The sequence below is a fragment of the Pneumocystis jirovecii genome (genome assembly GCF_001477535.1).
Source record: "Pneumocystis jirovecii RU7 chromosome Unknown supercont1.9, whole genome shotgun sequence".
NCBI lineage: Eukaryota > Fungi > Ascomycota > Pneumocystomycetes > Pneumocystales > Pneumocystaceae > Pneumocystis > Pneumocystis jirovecii.
In genome coordinates this window covers 101,487-119,395 of record NW_017264783.1, presented here as the reverse complement: position 1 = coordinate 119,395, position 17,909 = coordinate 101,487, and the positions used below count along the sequence as shown (strand labels likewise).

The 17,909-nt window shown below is 29.5% G+C and overlaps 10 protein-coding genes across 10 annotated transcripts; 3 read left to right on the top strand and 7 right to left on the bottom strand.

The window, feature by feature from the left end:
• Positions 1-235: 235 nt before the first annotated feature.
• On the bottom strand, positions 236-903 carry T551_02110 (uncharacterized protein; the record flags this gene model as incomplete). Its single annotated transcript, XM_018374373.1, has 4 exons — positions 236-544; positions 590-653; positions 699-790; positions 832-903. The coding sequence occupies 4 exons, from the start codon at positions 901-903 to the stop codon at positions 236-238; spliced, it is 537 nt and encodes a 178-aa protein (XP_018229325.1).
• A 760-nt stretch (positions 904-1,663) lies between these two features.
• Positions 1,664-2,100, bottom strand: T551_02109 (uncharacterized protein; the record flags this gene model as incomplete). The annotated part of the gene is given in 6 exon segments (XM_018374372.1): positions 1,664-1,712; positions 1,786-1,823; positions 1,887-1,897; positions 1,950-2,002; positions 2,023-2,057; positions 2,062-2,100. Coding segments are annotated over 6 exon segments (225 nt in total).
• Positions 2,101-2,205: 105 nt separating this feature from the next.
• T551_02108 (oxysterol-binding protein related protein OSH3) lies at positions 2,206-5,156 on the top strand (the record flags this gene model as incomplete). Its single annotated transcript, XM_018374371.1, has 6 exons — positions 2,206-2,229; positions 2,275-2,608; positions 2,663-3,939; positions 3,985-4,197; positions 4,244-4,295; positions 4,339-5,156. 6 exons carry the CDS (start codon positions 2,206-2,208, stop codon positions 5,154-5,156), a joined length of 2,718 nt encoding a protein of 905 aa, XP_018229323.1.
• Positions 5,157-5,567: 411 nt separating this feature from the next.
• Positions 5,568-6,888, bottom strand: T551_02107 (mitogen-activated protein kinase 1; the record flags this gene model as incomplete). Its single annotated transcript, XM_018374370.1, has 7 exons — positions 5,568-5,752; positions 5,793-6,023; positions 6,071-6,380; positions 6,428-6,499; positions 6,552-6,627; positions 6,675-6,737; positions 6,782-6,888. The coding sequence occupies 7 exons, from the start codon at positions 6,886-6,888 to the stop codon at positions 5,568-5,570; spliced, it is 1,044 nt and encodes a 347-aa protein (XP_018229322.1).
• Positions 6,889-7,129: 241 nt separating this feature from the next.
• Positions 7,130-8,816, bottom strand: T551_02106 (tryptophan-tRNA ligase; the record flags this gene model as incomplete). Its single annotated transcript, XM_018374369.1, has 10 exons — positions 7,130-7,359; positions 7,405-7,474; positions 7,515-7,595; positions 7,639-7,731; positions 7,772-7,895; positions 7,941-8,169; positions 8,207-8,253; positions 8,304-8,423; positions 8,466-8,632; positions 8,679-8,816. The coding sequence occupies 10 exons, from the start codon at positions 8,814-8,816 to the stop codon at positions 7,130-7,132; spliced, it is 1,299 nt and encodes a 432-aa protein (XP_018229321.1).
• A 250-nt stretch (positions 8,817-9,066) lies between these two features.
• Positions 9,067-9,847, top strand: T551_02105 (uncharacterized protein; the record flags this gene model as incomplete). Its single annotated transcript, XM_018374368.1, has 6 exons — positions 9,067-9,101; positions 9,163-9,210; positions 9,255-9,375; positions 9,432-9,586; positions 9,633-9,738; positions 9,779-9,847. 6 exons carry the CDS (start codon positions 9,067-9,069, stop codon positions 9,845-9,847), a joined length of 534 nt encoding a protein of 177 aa, XP_018229320.1.
• Positions 9,848-10,311: 464 nt separating this feature from the next.
• T551_02104 (succinate dehydrogenase assembly factor SDH5) lies at positions 10,312-10,790 on the top strand (the record flags this gene model as incomplete). The annotated part of the gene is made up of 2 exons (XM_018374367.1): positions 10,312-10,593; positions 10,638-10,790. 2 exons carry the CDS (start codon positions 10,312-10,314, stop codon positions 10,788-10,790), a joined length of 435 nt encoding a protein of 144 aa, XP_018229319.1.
• Positions 10,791-10,839: 49 nt separating this feature from the next.
• On the bottom strand, positions 10,840-11,590 carry T551_02103 (uncharacterized protein; the record flags this gene model as incomplete). Its single annotated transcript, XM_018374366.1, has 2 exons — positions 10,840-11,328; positions 11,378-11,590. 2 exons carry the CDS (start codon positions 11,588-11,590, stop codon positions 10,840-10,842), a joined length of 702 nt encoding a protein of 233 aa, XP_018229318.1.
• Positions 11,591-11,672: 82 nt separating this feature from the next.
• T551_02102 (exosome non-catalytic core subunit RRP4) lies at positions 11,673-12,878 on the bottom strand (the record flags this gene model as incomplete). Its single annotated transcript, XM_018374365.1, has 6 exons — positions 11,673-11,870; positions 11,923-12,207; positions 12,259-12,414; positions 12,456-12,501; positions 12,546-12,650; positions 12,700-12,878. 6 exons carry the CDS (start codon positions 12,876-12,878, stop codon positions 11,673-11,675), a joined length of 969 nt encoding a protein of 322 aa, XP_018229317.1.
• A 171-nt stretch (positions 12,879-13,049) lies between these two features.
• On the bottom strand, positions 13,050-17,761 carry T551_02101 (phospholipase D; the record flags this gene model as incomplete). Its single annotated transcript, XM_018374364.1, has 7 exons — positions 13,050-13,104; positions 13,147-14,540; positions 14,584-14,833; positions 14,883-15,793; positions 15,838-15,924; positions 15,970-17,490; positions 17,546-17,761. 7 exons carry the CDS (start codon positions 17,759-17,761, stop codon positions 13,050-13,052), a joined length of 4,434 nt encoding a protein of 1,477 aa, XP_018229316.1.
• Positions 17,762-17,909: the final 148 nt, after the last annotated feature.

The window sequence follows — 17,909 nt, the reverse complement described above, 5'->3', positions numbered from 1 at the left end:
GAAAGTACGGTGAGGTTGATAGGATTTCCATGGTAACAATATATAAGAAAAAAGTACCGGAAAAATAAAATGGAAATTAAAGCAGATTAATATATGAAAATATATAAAAATATAGGAAAATACAAAAAATATAAACAATAAATAGCTGTAAATAAGAACAGGGAGTATGTTTGGTCAATGACTAGAAATTCAAAACATCCTGGTCTAGAAATGAATTTAGTCTTAAAAAAGGTTATTAAGAATACAAGACAGAACAAAATATACTTAGGCCAGCAACATAGCCATATTGAAAGGGATTAGTCATATTTTTTGCTTTGTTAAGCTGCTCTTCTGTAAAATTGATTTTTCTAGTAGTAGCGAGCTTTGGACCAAGTGCAGGAACATGAAAACCAACATTTTGAACTGCATAGCGGGAGAGAGAGTGAATACACTGAATAACTTGGTATGGATTTTTCCGTTCATATAAGTCGATGGTCTGAAACAGGTCATAGTTAGGGACCCCTAGTTTCTGGACAAAATCAAGAAATGCAGCAATATTTTCCATCTTTAGCCCATTAACCGCAATTTAACCACAACAGAGCATAAAAACCTTAACAAACGGCATGTCAGAAGCCTTGTAGCGTACCTGATGGGGCCCTATAGCGTTTGCAATTCTTGTTATAAATTAATCTACTGTGATCAAAAAACAGGAACCATGCCTGCATAGGACAACTCCATCATGCAAATTATCAATTAAATTCTTCTCAGGATCAAGTTTTTCTCCAATTACTTGCTCAATCCAATCTCTTGCCTATAAAACTTAATATTACATCAATCTACACGCAGATTTACTTCTTGTTCAAATGTTGGATTTGATCGAGCTTTATCTTCCATTTTCTTTCGTAATGACCTATCTAGAGACATTTCTTTGGAAAATATGTTGTTTTTATGCTTCTAATAAGTTGCTGATATATACTGTTAATTTATTCAATTTTTCGTTTGATTTAATGTTTTGATCGCTGACGTCAACGTGATACTCAGTAAACAAAGCAAATATATTAGCAAAAATATTAATCCATAAAGAAATGTGAAAATTGAAGAAAATTAATTGAATTCAAAGTGCTTGAAATGTATGTTTGTGTATATTTTTTATTTTGTGAAAAAATAAACACAAGTAAACAAGAAAAATATATGCACATTATGTATTTAATTCAGAATGTTTTGCTTGATATGTAAGTGTAAAATGTAAATTGCCTCTTTTCAACCTCCTTGTTAAATATTCAAGGCTGATTTATACCTTCGATTGATCTGTCGTAATTCAAATAAATGTCGCAAGTGAAATAAATATATTCTTATTTATATCCAAAGAAATATGTTTTATTTGGTGCAGAAGCCTTGTTTCTGTGTTACTATGCTTTATAAACCTCATTATTTATATGTTGCTTTGAAACTTAAATTTTCCATTACTATCCATAAATTGATTTATATTATTGCTTATTTACACACTTTAACTATATTCTCCAAATATATACATTATATTGATTTTAAATTGCTCTTTAGTTATTTTCTAAGTCCTTTTATATCATCTTAACTCTAGATACGTGTATCTTTTACTATTCGTAATATTATATAATATTCTCTACACGATAACCGCAACTCTATCATTTCTTAATTCATAGCCAGATTATTCTTGACTATATCTACAAATAAATTCTATTCTTGCTAATTGGACTCTTAAAATACCAATGTTATATATATTATCTGGCTTCCTACTTTCTGATCAGCTTTCTCTACATTACCTATTACTCTCGATGCCGCCGATCAGATGCTCTGTGTGTCCAATGCTAAAAATCAATCATTTTTTGCAGACTCTGATTAGTACTAATTTCTCTAACATTTAAAAATACAACGTTGCAACCTATTACCTATAATAATACATTTCTTATTATTTGCTGTTTATTCCTAGTTACCTCTTTTCCTTAGCAAAGCTTTAAAAATAATAAACTCATCATTGAATAAATCCCTATATATACTACAAAAAACCTTCCTATGTATAAAAATCTACTGATCCTAAAATACTACTTTTTCCTGTACATTTTTGTATTTTGCTTTACTTGACATTTTAACGTGTTTCTAGCTTTTAAGATCAGCGATCACTTGTTTGTAACCTACAAAAAATTAAAAAATACAAAATGTCTATAAATTAGCATATTTTGTTTAAATAAAATGTCAGAACTGGAGACAGTTGAGGTATAAAATGCTCTTAAATGATCAGAAACCATTTATATAGTTTAGGTCCAGGCACGGGACGTTTTATTGCGGTGGATTTATATTGGAGATAATGAAACGCTTACATGGCAGCTAAAGCCGCACAAAAAGTCTATAAGATGTGGAATATGGCGTTTGCAATCTGTTATAAAGGTTCCTATACAGGATAAAGGGGAGAGGCAGCTGCTGGCAGTTTCGCCAAAGGCAACACATCGACGTATGTTGTCAAAACAACGAGGAAACACAAGAGATGGAGTACTAAAAGAGCGTTTGAAGAGGGCTAGATTAACAGAAGTGGTGCCTTTGATGCGGTGTGAGGCAAATCTTGTTGAAAAAGGGAGTTATCATGTGGGACCCAACTGTGGAGGGCATTTTGCGCTTGTTTTTGGTAATATTGAAATTTATTAAAGAAAAGTGTTAATTTGGTACTTTGAAGACAATACATTTTCAAAGCAGACATCGAAGATTGTGACATATGTGCTGACAGCGTATTCAGCATTTCCATTACAGATTTTGTCGTCTCAAAATACATCAATGCATATGATATTTGATACTGATTCATCTTCGGTCTATTCTGGCATTTTGCTTAAAAAGAGGCGAAGAAAGCTTCAAGGATGGGCCCGTAGGTATTTTACACTTAATATTTCCACAGCAGTTCTCGCATATACTGGATCAACACGTTCAATTCTTCGTGGTGTTATCCCGCTTTCAATTGCAGCGATTAGTGTCAATCCTAAATTGAAAAATATTAATATTGATACTGGCACTGAAGTATGGAATCTTCGTGTATTATCGGATAAAGATTGGGTCGGTTGGTGTCGAGCGATTGAAAAAGCTATGAAAAATTGTCATATTAAGCGTATGGAACAGCAAAGTATTCTTGATACAGATGCAGTTTTGCCTAAAACTCAGTATGAAAATTTAAATCGCCAACTTTGGTTGAAGGTTGAAAATCTTGCGGAAAAAATTGGTCTTATTAAATTGGAAATCAGTAAGATGATTCAAGAATGTAGTGGAAATGATATGAGAAATTGTTCTAATAATGAGAACTGTCGTGAAATATTGGGATCTAGAAATAATGAACAGAATATTAATACATTGGTATCTTTAAGACATAAAAATAATTATTCCTCATCAACACTTGGTAAGTTTGCTACTAAGATTGTAGTTTTTTTTCTAACGCTTAAAGATGATTCAACGTTAGGGCTAAAATTATCAACGCTTCAAATTGAATTAATTAGTTCTGAGCTTGAAGATATTTCTACACAATTTAAATCGATATTATCCGAACATCGTGTTTTAGATCAACATACGTTATGTATATCTGCATTAAAAACGCCTGACATTTCCATAAGTTCTGTTAATTCAAGAGCTAGCATAGATACTACTCTTACAAGAGAAGCATGGTTTGATGCACAAGAAATACCAGAAAGCGCTACCCCATATATATTAATTAGTAATGCAGTTGAAGATGGCGTTGTAGAGGAATCAACAAGCGATGATGAAAATAGAGTCCCCAAATGTCTTCGACCTCATGTTATTAAAAAATTATCTCGCGATAAGAATGTGGCATGGAATAAGAATAAACGATCATTATATCCCCTTCCATATCCAAATAGAGTTCAACGTAGGAATAATATTCCCCCAATTACAGTTCCACCACCAAGTCTTTTATCTTTTTTAAGAAAGAATGTATGTTTTTTTTTGGAATATAGAGAATACATTTTAATTTTTTAGGTTGGAAAAGATCTTTCGTCAATTACTATGCCAGTGCTGGCAAATGAACCTTTAAATCTTCTTCAAAGAGCTGCAGAGGATTTAGAATATTGCGAATTAATTAATCAAGCTGTTACTCGGCCGAAAAAAGATGGTGAACGGATTCTTTTCATAGCGGCTTTTGCAATTAGTTCATTTTCTAGTATGCGATGTAAGGAACGGTTGGTCAGAAAGGTATAACTAATAATAAATGGAATCATTTTATCCTAACGTTTGATAGCCATTTAGTCCTTTATTGGGTGAAACTTTTGAACTTGTAAGAGAAGATAAAGGTTCATAACATATATAATTATTGACATAGTCTAATTAAACTAGGCTATAGATTTCTGGCTGAAAAAGTTTCTCATCGACCTGTGATAATCGCTTGTCATGCTGAATCATCTTCATGGTCATATTCTCATTCTCCTAAACCAAAACAGCACTTTTGGGGAAAAAGCGTTGAGTTAGCCACTGACGGTTGTGTTCTTCTCAGGTTAATTACTGGAGACGTTTATTCGTATAGGAAGCCTACAACATTTCTTCGAAATGTTGCATTTGGAGAAAAATATACTGAGCCAGTAGGACATATGACAATTGTAAATGTTTGTTCAGGAGAAAAAGCAGTGGTTTCATTTAAGCAAGGAGGGATATTTTCAGGAAGGAGTGAAGAATTATCTGTTCAGGCGTTTAGTGAAACTGGGGCCCTTCAGCCTTTAACACTGTCTGGTCGTTGGACAAGTTCTTTAATCTTACAAAGAACTGATGCTAAATACAAAGAAGAAGTTATATGGACTGTAGGCGAGTTAGTTGATGAACCAGGATCTCACTGTGGATTTACTAAGTTTGCAGCTACTCTTAATGAGATTACATGTATTGAAAAAGGGTTCCTTCCAAGGACTGATACTAGATTAAGAGAAGATCAAAGAAGTAGAGAAAATGGCAATATAGACGATGCAGAGAAAATAAAAATATTTTTAGAAGAAGAGCAAAGACAAAGAAGAAAAAAGATGGAAGCAGAAGGCAAAGAATGGGAACCTAGATGGTTTACATATGATAAAAATAAAGATCCCTCTTGGCTTATTAAAAATGGTGAAGATAGTTATTGGATTCAACGAAAAAAGCAAAATTGGACGGGTATACCTGAGCTTTGGTGAATATTGCATAATTTTTTCATATTTTAATCTTCATTAACTTAATTTTTTATATTACTTATGGATAATATAACATTATATATTAAAATAATGAGTGCATTGGAACTTAGGAGTCGTTATGTGCTCATATGATTTATATCTTGATATCATACATTTTTAAAAGATCATAGTTGATCAAAGTCATTAATTCATTAAATTAGTCATTATTAAACAATACATTTATCTAAGTACAAAACCGTTAACATAGAGTAGTAATTCGTGATAACTTGAAATGTTCTTAATTAGTTTAATTTGTAACAAAGAATTATGTATGAAATATGGAATGAGAGTTTTGATTTCTAACTAAATTTTTGAATTTAAAGACTTGATTTATTATCATTTCTAATAGAAAAATTAATAAATTATTTTATTTTGTCAATATTTACGTTTTATTTCTTCAATATTGTCTATTGCTTCAAATCCGAAATCAAATTGTTTAGAGCAAACAGGCTCTTTCTTTGGATCATGCCAAATAATAAGATACGGGTGTTCTAGTGCCTTTTCACATGAAATACGATCATCTGGATCGAATGTAAGTAAACGATTAAGAAGATCCAATGCTTTCAGATGTTAAAAAACACAAATTAAAATATATCTTACCATCTGGATTAGCATATGGAAATATTTTTGAATAAGATATTTTTGGTACAACAGGCAACCCTCTAATATAATTTTGAGCAGAAGTGCTTTTTATTTTAGATATAATATTCTCATCTGGTGTTCCAAGAATACAAAAGATTTGATTTAACTGATCAACGTAATTGCGGCCTTTAAAAAAGGGCTTTCTTCCAAGAAGCTCTGCCAAAATGCATCCAACTGACCAAATATCAACTAAGTCTGTTAGAAAATTATATCATACATTATTACAATAAATATACTGGCTTTGCTATAACTTTGAAAACTAAGCATAATTTCTGGTGCTCGATACCATCTTGTAGTAACATATTCAGTCATATATTCAGTTCCTTGCCCTTGGTTTAGTAACATTCCTCTAGAAAGACCAAAGTCGCATATTTTTAACTCACAATCTGCGTTGATTAAAAGATTACTAGGTTTTAAATCACGATGAAGAACATTAGCTGAATGAATGTATTTTAAACCACATAGAATTTGATAAATGAAAGATTGAAAGTGAGCATCAGTCAGCGGTTGGTTTGAACGTATAATACTATTCAGATTAGCCTGCATCTAAGCCTTGTTAATAATTTAAATATATTTATCATATTAATAAATACAAGTTCTTCATAAAGATAAAGCTCATTAAAAGCACAAGGATCAACAATATCCATATCATAAAGCATAGTTATCTACAAAAGTTTAGTTTTTATATTTTTCTTAGAATTAAAAGCTATTTTGTACATTTTTGTGGTCCCGAAAATGCTGCAATAACATAATTTCTCGCAATGCTCTTTTTGCAAGCATCTTTTTTGAAAATCTTTAATCTTTAATATATACATATCCTTTTTATATGGATTTAAATACATATTTGTAATCTTTTTAATAGCAACTTTATCATGAATGCCTCCTTGTATATTTCTTGCCGCACTAATAATTAGAAATAAAAAGGCAAAAAAACATAAGAATTATACCAAACAATGCCGTAAGAACCTTTTCCAAGATCCCTTATAACTTCATAGCCCTTTTGAACGGCAAAATCTTGACCCATCACATTGAAAACAGAATGTTCAGTATTCATCTAAAACTATACTAATTTGTCCGAAAAAAAGCATCATATAATAATAATAAATACAAGAATTCAATAAAATCTTTAAATAATGTTTAATTATACTTTCCCTTTGCTTAATGTCTCTCTGTTTTTAAATTGTGGTTATCAAAAAGCTCGATGAATGACAGATGAAAATAAATATATAAAAATTAAAAAAAATACATAAGTAATTTAAGCGGTTTATTTTGCTGTATATATTTTTAAAACAAGTTTAGTTGAATTTTAATTCCCTAGTTGAGTTCATAAAATATGAAACTGTTTCATCTGTAACTAATTTAAGTCGTTTTTGAAATTCTGAAACAAATTCTTGTAAAACTTTAATTGTAATCTCCTTTAATTCACTTGTTAACATTTTTCCCGAAGAATAATCACGTCTAATTTGTTCGAGTTGATTATCATCTTCTAAAAAATACATAAGATAATTAAATGAAACATCTATATCTAAAAATATAAAAGTAATAAATCAAAAAATAAGAAAATAATTACCTGGATTTCCTCCTTTTTCCATGTGTTCTTCAAGAGTTGCCCCTCCGCCTGAAAAGGCGTATTTTTTAATCTAAAATGTTATATTAATCATGAATAAATGATAAAAAAACCTTATTTTTAATTTGGGATGGTGTGTCAGCCATATAAATGGCAGTATGCATAAGAGAAGCACTCATTTTTGTTCCATGCCCCTAAAATATTTAAAATTAAGATATAATATCCAATAACTTATACTTGAAGAGAAGGAAAAAATTTAGTATGTATTAAAGACGGCTTTAGGTATCCAAGCCTATCTGCTGCATCTCTTGCAAGACGGAAATAAGGATCCTAGAATAATAAGTGGATATAAAACGTGTTAGTATTATACTTGATCAATGGCCATAGGAATCAAACATGGAATATTTGTTGCACTATTAAAAATTTGAGGGAAAGAGTTTGAAAAACAGGGTGCTGCTTGAATAGAAACAAAATGATATTTCCCAATGGAATCACTACATAATCCATAAAAAATGTTTAGGATATATGAAATTATATACTCTTCTCTAAATCCAAAAGTTGCTTTACATTTATTGTACGTTATATATTTAGAAATACGAACAACATTCCGATAAAAGGCCCCAGAAACGAAATCCGTATTCGCAAATATTAATGTTTTTTCCGGATCAAAGCCACACGCAATAATATCTCTTGCATTTTCTTTGGCATATTGATAAGTATCTTCTAACTTTAATTCCTGCTTAAATAGATACTTTTCATCGTCTGCAACTTTTTTAAATAAAAATTAAGATATTTTATGTGTTACCTGTAAGTTGAATCACGACAAAAGCAGAAAATACATCCTGAAGCCATCTAAACTGTAATTTAGAGGTTTTTCTGAGAAAAAAAAGGATCCAAAAAACTTGCAAAATAAAAATGGAACCATATGTCCCAAATGCATGCTTGAACTGCTAGGCCCTCTCCCTGTATAAATATAAAAAGGCTTTTTTTGTTCGTATTGATCAAGAATATTAGAAAAGTCACTGTTAAGATAAGAAAATCATCATATACGACAGAAGATAGACCGATGAGAAAAAACTATTTTTCTTCGAAGAAATACATGTGCTTTTTTGTTTGTTAACTTTTCAAATCGCTCTAAAAGTGCATCATCAAGATATTTTGTTCCAAATTTTTCAATAAGCCGATCATAATCAATTGCTTCATATTTCCCATCTACAAGTGCTCCTTCTGCCTGTAAAATCTTTAATTTAAGCCGTTTTTTCATAAAAAATACAAACTTTCCAAGGTGTAACTATCTGTTCTTTTTGTTCTTTTTTTTCACTGAATTCTTTCTTATCTTTAGAATCTAAGTGTAGAGAACAAATATCCAGTTCACAAGTGGTTTTTTCATTGGTTTTAGCATTTGGTTCTTGCATTTTGTATAATTTTATTTGCTTTTAAGATTTTTGATTTTTTATCGTTATTTGCTAAATTTTAAGATTGATAACGGTATTTTCTAATTATTTTTTGTAAAAAAAAAGGTATAAAGTATACAGTATTTTGAATATTTAATGATTTTAGTGCTTTTTACTAAGTGTTTTATGTCCTTTTGTGCAAAAACTCTGTTTTTTTGGCTTTAAATCTGTAGAATTGTTGAAAAACTATAAAAGTTATTTGGAGTTTAAAATGGTTAAATTTTATGAAAGTACCTATTATTATGAGTATGTACAGAATGCAATTAATTTTATGAAAGTTTCTTACGTTATTTTTTTTCTTTTTTAGCTATCCATGGCCTATTGTAACATTAGCATGGTTTTTGAGATATCCAAAGTATTGTTTGAAAAAAATGAAAAATTATCTTATACAGACTTTAGTCCGTATTCAAAACATGTTATTTCAGTGGATGTTATTGATCGTTATGTAAATGATCATGGTTGTCTTCGAACTACACGTTTAATTTTAAAACGTGGTAAATTGCCTAAGTGGGGTGCAAAGGTAGCTTTATGATAATTATAATACATGTATAATCATGATTTAACGTATTTCCTAAGCTTTTTAAAATTTCAGAGACATATATTCTTGAAGACTCAATAGTTGATCTTCAAACAAATCAGATGCACACATTTATTCGCAATCTTGATCATACAAAAGTGATGAAAGTGATTGAAAACCAAATATATGGCATTTCATCTAAAAATTCAAACCAGTAAGTTTTATGGGCTGTATATATATATTAAATATATGGAATATAGAACTTTTGTAAATATAACGGCACGAATTAAAAGTTCTTTTGGATGGGGTATCACAAATAAAATTGAAAAGTTTGGAATAGTAAAGTTCTCAAAGAATGTGATTAATGTATTTCAAAGAATTTATTTTTCTATGCTGATTTCTTTAGAGTCGAGCTGGTATGACATATGTTTTGAAAATGCTTCGTGACAATGGATGGGCTAAACAGATGTATTAATAATACTTAGTACAACTATGATATAGTGTATAATATGCTTTTATATTAGTTTTGATCATATATTTTATATTTATTAAATTTTATATTTATTATATTGAAATGTTAAAGATGTTTTTAAAGACAAGAATAGTATTAAAAAATTTAGTGCAATAAGTATACATTAATTGTATTTTTTTTAATATGATGTTTAAACGGATCTTGTGAAAAAAACCTATCGAAGATATGACAATTCCAATATATCAAAAAGTTATTTAAGACATGGTTTTTCTATAGAGCTATTTTCAAAGTATTCGACGTTTATTTTTATATTATCCTGTATTTGTTTTAGACATTTGATAGGCAATTTGCTTAAATTCTATAAAGTAATATATACGTTTATACTTCCTGTTTATATCAGAGTAATGCCATAAATGTTGCTTAGGATAAACTGTTTACTGTTTGGATTTAGTCTTTTGTAAAATCCGATGCTTTATAAATACATATTCCGTGTATCATGGTGTTATTTATCTTATCTTAAACATGCTCAATTGCAACGACGATGTTTATACAAGCAATTGTCTTTTAAAGAGGCGCCATCTGCATCTTTATCTATAAAAGATCGCCAAGAATCTACAGAAATAACGCGTGCTCGTCTTCTTTATCAAAGTCGCAAACGAGGTATTTTAGAAACAGATCTGATATTGTCTACTTTTGCAAAAAAATATCTGCCATTATTCACAAAAAAAGAGCTTGAAACATATGACAAAGTGCCTCTTATGTGTATGTTTTGTTTTAATTAACAATATAATAGTTCTTACAAGAGTCTGATTGGGAAATTTATTCCTGGGTTATTCGAAAAATAGATGCACCTGAAAAATGGCGTAAAAGTAGTCTTCTTCTTATGCTTCAAGAGCATTGTCAAGATAAGACAGCCCCTATTCGAAGAATGCCTGATATTTTTTGAAATTATTCCTAGACATTGGTTTAACTTGAAAATATATAATGTGTTTATATTAACAGTACAAAATGCCGTTAAAACATCCACGTAAAGAATTGAATAATAAAAGTCGTTCTCCATTTACAAGTTCAGATACTTGAATTGGGCGCTCCACTATATGTCCTCTCTCTAATAATGTTTCTCTCATGACGCCTGGAAGACAACCTTCTTTCAAAGAGGGAGTGATCCATTGATGATCTCTAAAAAAAGCGACATTACATATACTTCCTTCCATAACATATCCATGTTGATTATATAATAATACTTCCATAGCTTCGCCTATTTTTAATCGTTTTCTTGATGTTTCATAGGGATCTCTGTAGGTTGTTTTGTGGCAAAAAAATGGACGTAAAGCATCATTCATCGGAATCGTATCTAAATATACTTTCCATGGCTTTGTTTCTTGCTGCTCATTCTTAGAGAATACTCCAAAGAGGTTTTTGGGAAGTATAAAAGGTGATATTTCAATATTTATAGTTCCATTTTGAGCAATTGTTAAACGAACCTATTTAGAATAAATATATATAAAATAATTCTTTAAGAAATGTAATCACTTTAGATGATTTGCAACGAGTTACTGAATTCCATAATTCTTTCTTTACTATTTCTATATCAACAGTTTTCCATCCGAAATCCATTGATGACTTGACTAGACGCTGCATATGTTTTTCTAATAAAAAGAAATCTTTGCCATCATATAAAATGGTTTCTAAAAGCTCCCACGTTCTTCCTTGTATTATATTATTTAGCTTTTCTGTTTTTTTCATATTAATTTTGATAACTCTAATGTTCGATATTAGAAATAGAAAAATGATAAATATTGTATATAGTTTAAAATATTAAATAAAATTATTTTTGAGATATAACTTGAGTGTAAATCTCATGTTGAACAGATGGCCATAATAACTCTGATGCATCTGCATAAATCATAGATGCTTCATAACCAAGAAGTATCATTTTTTCATTAATTGTGACTTTACATGCAGCCAATGCTTTAATAATATTGCACACACGAGCTATTTCATGAAAAAGATAAGGCTCAATATCCTAATAACGATTTTAGTATTTCCTAGATTGATATTATAATAAACAAACTGACATCATTGATATCTGAGTAAATTGTTTCTGATGCTTCTTCTTCTAATCGTGTAATACTAACTCCTGACTTTTCTGAAGACATTTCTACATGCTTTCTTACCCATATATATCCATTTGTTCCAAAAATTACATCTGTTCCATTCGGCAAGCAGTAAGAATGAACATTTGATCTCACAATTAAATTAGATGGCACTTGAACAAAAGAACCATTACGAAGTTTTCCATATTTCAAAGACCGTGTATGCAATGATATTGAGCCATCTGAAAAAAATGTCTGTACTTCTGCCTAAATAAATAATTAATGTTTTATTTGATATTTAAGAAATTTATAAGATACAACTAATAAATCCCCTTCAGAAAAAAATGTCCGCATTTTCAGAACATCTGTCTCTGATTTCCTCCTCAGAATACCTCCTGGAAGATTAATAGATGATAACATCAATATTGCATCTTGTTTTGACCCAATATCAACTTTCCATCGTTTGTTACCAACCTATAAAAAATTAATATTTTAATTAGAAAGTTAATTTATACTTTAACAATTCTTCCAATTACTAAATCTCCAATCTCTGGAAGATATCTATTCTTTTTTAAGAGTCTTTTTTACCTTCAAAACAAAAATACCTTGATTTTAATGGTTTTACAGAGATAAGCTTATTTACTCGTTGAACTGTGCCTACAACTGATGCATAAACTGTATTTTTATCTCTTACATATGTTCCATGACCTCTATATGAAAAGTAAATTAAATTATAAGTATATACTTGTTCTTTCAAACCTCATAAATTGAGGATCATTTGTGATAAATTCACCTGGAGTAACTACTTTTGAGGAGGAGAAATGACGAAAATTTAATGTATTATACAAAAAACCATCATAATCATCATTTTTATTATCATCAATTTCATCTTTTCTAAAAACTTGATTTTTTGATGGCTTTATAAATTTAATCGTCATGGTTTAAAGATTGAATAGATGATAAATCTATATATTTATGTACATAAAAATAAATAAATAATGCAAAAATTAAAGAACACCACCCTTTTTTAATATTTGATTTATTGATACCATCCTAATGAATTTATATAAATAGTTATAGAATCTAGTTATTAATGAAATTTGAAAGGTTTAAGTATATATATCAATAGGAGGGATATGATCAAAAGCAAAAAGCCAGTGACCACTAGAATCTATAAGAATTTGTAAAAAAAAGAATGGATCTTACTGTTCATATTCCTCTACAAGCCATTCCGTAGGCCAAATAACTAAATGACCTTGAATGTTGGATAATTTTTCTTCTAGAACCTCTTGTGACTCGAGAAAAATATCTTCTGAATTTTTTAAACCTTTTTTATGTAAAAAGCCTGATAAAGGTTGAGAGCTAGATGCAAAATTGGCTTCAGAAATTTCTTTTGATGTATCTAGATTGGAATCTATTAATATTGTATTACTTTTAATGTTGTCTATTTCGTCAATTTTATTAGTAGGCAATTTTGTTTCTTGACAATATATTGGCAATGATTCAGAAATCTCGTGAATAGGATTTATATTTGTTTTTTCTGTTTCATATCTATGCATAAATCTTTCTGCATATTTTTTATAACGATAATAATCTTTCCATGTGCGTACTTCATTATCTGGCATACAACGGAAAACTTCGCGATATATTTCTGTATTTTTTTGAGCAATTTTGTCCCATACATCTTCAAAAAAATAGTCGGATAAAGGATCTGAAAATGCCATAGGATCTATTTTAATTTTTGGCCATTGTCCTGTTGATGATATTTTGTATTCTGTTTTTTTTTCAGGAAAGTTATCCAAATCTAATTTGTTTGCATTAACATTTATTTCGTTAAAATTGTATAAATTAGGAATTATAGATCTATAAGACTTTATTTCTGGTTTATCTAAATTCTTAATATTATCATGAACATTTTGCGATTCTGTTATAATTTTTTTATAATTTTCAGTAAATATATGCTTTTCATTTAAACTATTTATATCGTTATTAATATTGTTAGAATTTGAAATACTTTTTTTGACTTCAACACCAAATAACAAATGTGTTGTTGTCGTAGTAACTTTTGGTCTTCCAAATGGTATTTGAGATGATTCTAGTATGTGCGGAATTTTTTCTTTAAATTCAAGTATATTAGATTTTATTTGATATAAAATTTCATCTTTGTTTAAATTTTGTTGAGTATATTTTCCTTGAAAAGAAACCGCATATTCATTACATAATTTAATAATTCCTTCATTCTCTTCAGGTAAATTTTCCTTAATTGATTTCTCTTCATTCTCTAATGTCTCAAATGTAAGTGAATTATTAAAATCCCAAGTTTTTACATCTTTCCATTTACAATTCTTAGCCAAACCATCCATAAAGGGCTCTATTTTTTCCATTTCATCACAATTGATTCCAAGATGCTCTCTCATTAATCTTACTCTTAATGTATAGGAAAATTTTCCAACAAGATATGGTTTCCCTGCCATAGTTGATAACTGCATATCAGTATCTCTAATTATTGCTGCAATTTCAGAGTCTCTATTTCCACGCATTGATCTTTCGTTAATATTTGCTGATCCGATTATACAAATTCTGTCATCAACAATCATACACTATTGTTATGTAAATTTTACTATTTTTCGCAAGAAATCATACCTTTGCATGAATATAAATCATTTCACTAACAAGTCTTTCATTTTTTCCAAGCTTTGCCCAATTTCTAAGACTATATATTCGAATATATTTTATCGGATCAATTCCTTCTGCTTCTAATTTTTTAAAAATAGAACATCTATAACGACATATAGAACGATATTGACAATGCATTATCAAGCGTATACTTGTCCCTTCCTGTACATCAACATCATTTTGAAATCCAGGAATTAATGGTAGTATTATTATAGCTCTAAATGTTCTATTTAGTAATTATTTTAAAAAATACAATTAAAATATACCTCCACTTTTCATTATTTTTATGTGCTTTAATAATCCGCTTTACTAAAGCATTACCGATACCATTTTCAATAACGGTTCCTTCACATTCAGATGATGTTATAAAAAACTGATTTTCAATATATACAAAATGTTCACTAGTTTCTATACATTTAATATAAGCATTTAGAATACTATGTTCAACTTTCGTTGGTGTACCAATAGACCATGGTCCAGCCGAGCGTAATATTTGTAATTCATTAGTCCCAATAAACCCTTTTTTTTCAAGTTGTTCTTGTGTAAATTCAGGAGGAGGAACCAAAAAAGGTGTAAATCTACTTGGATTTTTAGACCTTAAATGATAATTCCATCTCTGTACAAAATGCCTAGCAATATCTCTTGCTGGTTGGCCTACAATTTGCATAGAAATATCATGCCATGCCATTCTTGGAATTAATGTACGATTATACATATCTTCGTAAGGCTTATCAAGAGTAGAAAAATCTTGAACTCTTGGATTGGAATAATCTTTACCTGGCCAAATAAGCGGCTCATCTGGAATATTTGAAATTGGGTTTTGCATTTCATCCCATCCACTTGGCTTATCATCGTATAAAACATGTTCATAAGAGTCCCATCGCCCAAAACATAGGTCGATACCACCTATAAAACCAATTTCTTCGTCTATACATATAATTTTTTCATGATGTGCCCAAAAAAAAGTATTTTGTCGTAGATGAGAAGGTGATCTTTGAACATAAATATTAGGAGAAAGTTTTATTAAACAATATTTTGTATAATTTGAATCAACTGGAACTGTTGTTCCAACATTACGGTATATAATAATATAAATTTGAACGCCCTCATCTGCTTTTTTTTTTAATAATTTATCTAACCTCCAATCTTGTGAAATGCATGCAGGGCGACGGAGATACTAGATCTAATTAGACGAAATATTAAATATTAAAAATAAAAAACCAATTCAGGGCTAAGCCACCAATCGTGTATATAAATTGTTTCTTTGGCATTTAAAATTGCTCTGCTTACATTCCAAAAATAATCTCTCTAAAAAAAATAAAAAAAAATTAAAATATAAAATAATAATACTACCCCATCAATAATCCATTGAGCTGCAACATTGGTTCTAATAGGGGAAAAACTGTCAAAACGTTTGAATTTTGTCCATATACTAAATTCATTGACAGCTTTAATGTTTTCTATGAATTGATGCATTGTCATTTCATTTTTAGCTAAGAGTTTAAGTTGTCTTTCGCAATTTTTAATTTTAAAGGTGTAACGTTTTGGTTGATATCTGTTTAAATTATCTTTTTTAATTTTAGACATATAAGCTGGTATATCTTTAGAAAAATGTTTTTTAGTAATTTCGAATCCATCATCCATAAGAAATACATCGTAAATTTTAGTAGAACTTAAATCATTTACACACACAATATATGATTCCCTTACAAGATACCATTTTGGCTGTGATCGATTTCTTACTTCAATAGGATTACATGTCATTTTGCGTGTAGAGCCTTTTGAATTGACAATTGATAATAACCCTTCCTTTCCATGATATTTCTCATATTTTCCAAGCTTTATTCCTAAAGCACTAAGCTCCAAAAATAAACAAAGTCTAATTCCTTCTGGTCTAAAAAGAAATAGTTGTATCATATTTTTTAAATACTCCTCAAGTTTTTTCCTTTGCATCTCTACGAAACTATTGCTTTTAACTATGTGCGTTTTTTCATTGACTTTAGATGATATAGGTTCTATTTCTGTGAATACGTTTTGTTTTGAAAACTTACTTAATTTTTTATTAAAACTGTTATTATTTCCTGAACTAAATCCTCTAATAGTGCGAAGATACGGTACACTAGATTTTGGAAACCTAGGTAATCCTGATGTTTTTCTAAATTGACCATTTACTGTTTCAGAAACTCGGTACCGTGTATGCAAATTAAGAAAGTCTTTCCACTCTTTGTATACAGACCATTCTACTGCATCCTCTCCATCACCGTACTTAAGCTTTATCTGAAATAATGTATGAGATCTAGATTTCATATTTTTTGCATCAAGGACATTAATTTTTAATTGATCCAAAAGAACAGGTACTCTTTGCCTACCATTATCGTCTCTTTGGAAAACAGAAGCAAGTATAATTGCAGCTGGAGTGCCTGCCTCAAGCTGAGAAACTAAATTAACTGGTATATATGTATCTTTTTTATCTTTTTTTCTAAAATTTTTTAACTTTATTCCAGATTTCAAAGCATTCCATTTCTGAAAAAAAAGTTTTTCTGGTAGTCCTAATACTTTTGAACTATAAAAAGGATATTTTCTTGTCTGCCAAAATTTTTTATTTTTTGTTTCTATGTCATTTTCTGTAATAAATTTGTCTATAGTAGTTAAAGAGCGAAAAAGAACAGAATTCCCATGTTCAGCTACATCGCTAACAACATTATCTGTTTTAATATCAGAAATAGTGCTTTTCTGGTCTTCAAATGTTTTCAAAGAGGGTTTGTGATATAACTCTTTAAAGTCACATGGCACCTGTCTTAAGCTTATACTTGAATATGATCTCCTAAGACATTTATCATAATCACTTCTTATATTTTCTAACAATTCATCGTCCTTTTGGTATTAATTAACATTTATAATACCTTTTTAATTGATATTTAATACTTACATTGTTTTGACTTGAAGACCACACAAAAATGCCTAAAGATGCCCTGTTTTTTATTTCTTTTGTTTCAGAAATATCCTGAGAGTTGTTTTCTATCATTTTCTTTATCTTTATTTCTGAAAAAGCTGTTTTTTGAGGCTCTTTACGGCATATTTTGGATTCACTATTTTGATTTATTTTTAACGGAAAAAGCTCTGTTCTTTTCGTTTTTTTTTCCATTATTTTTAGATTTTAGTAAGCAAAACTTAGAAATTTTTATTCATTAGTCTTATTATATATTATATATATGTTATTCTTGACTAAATCTTTCTTAACCACTCTACAAATGCTTATCTGAAGTTTGTCGAAATCGTGTTGGGAAACATCG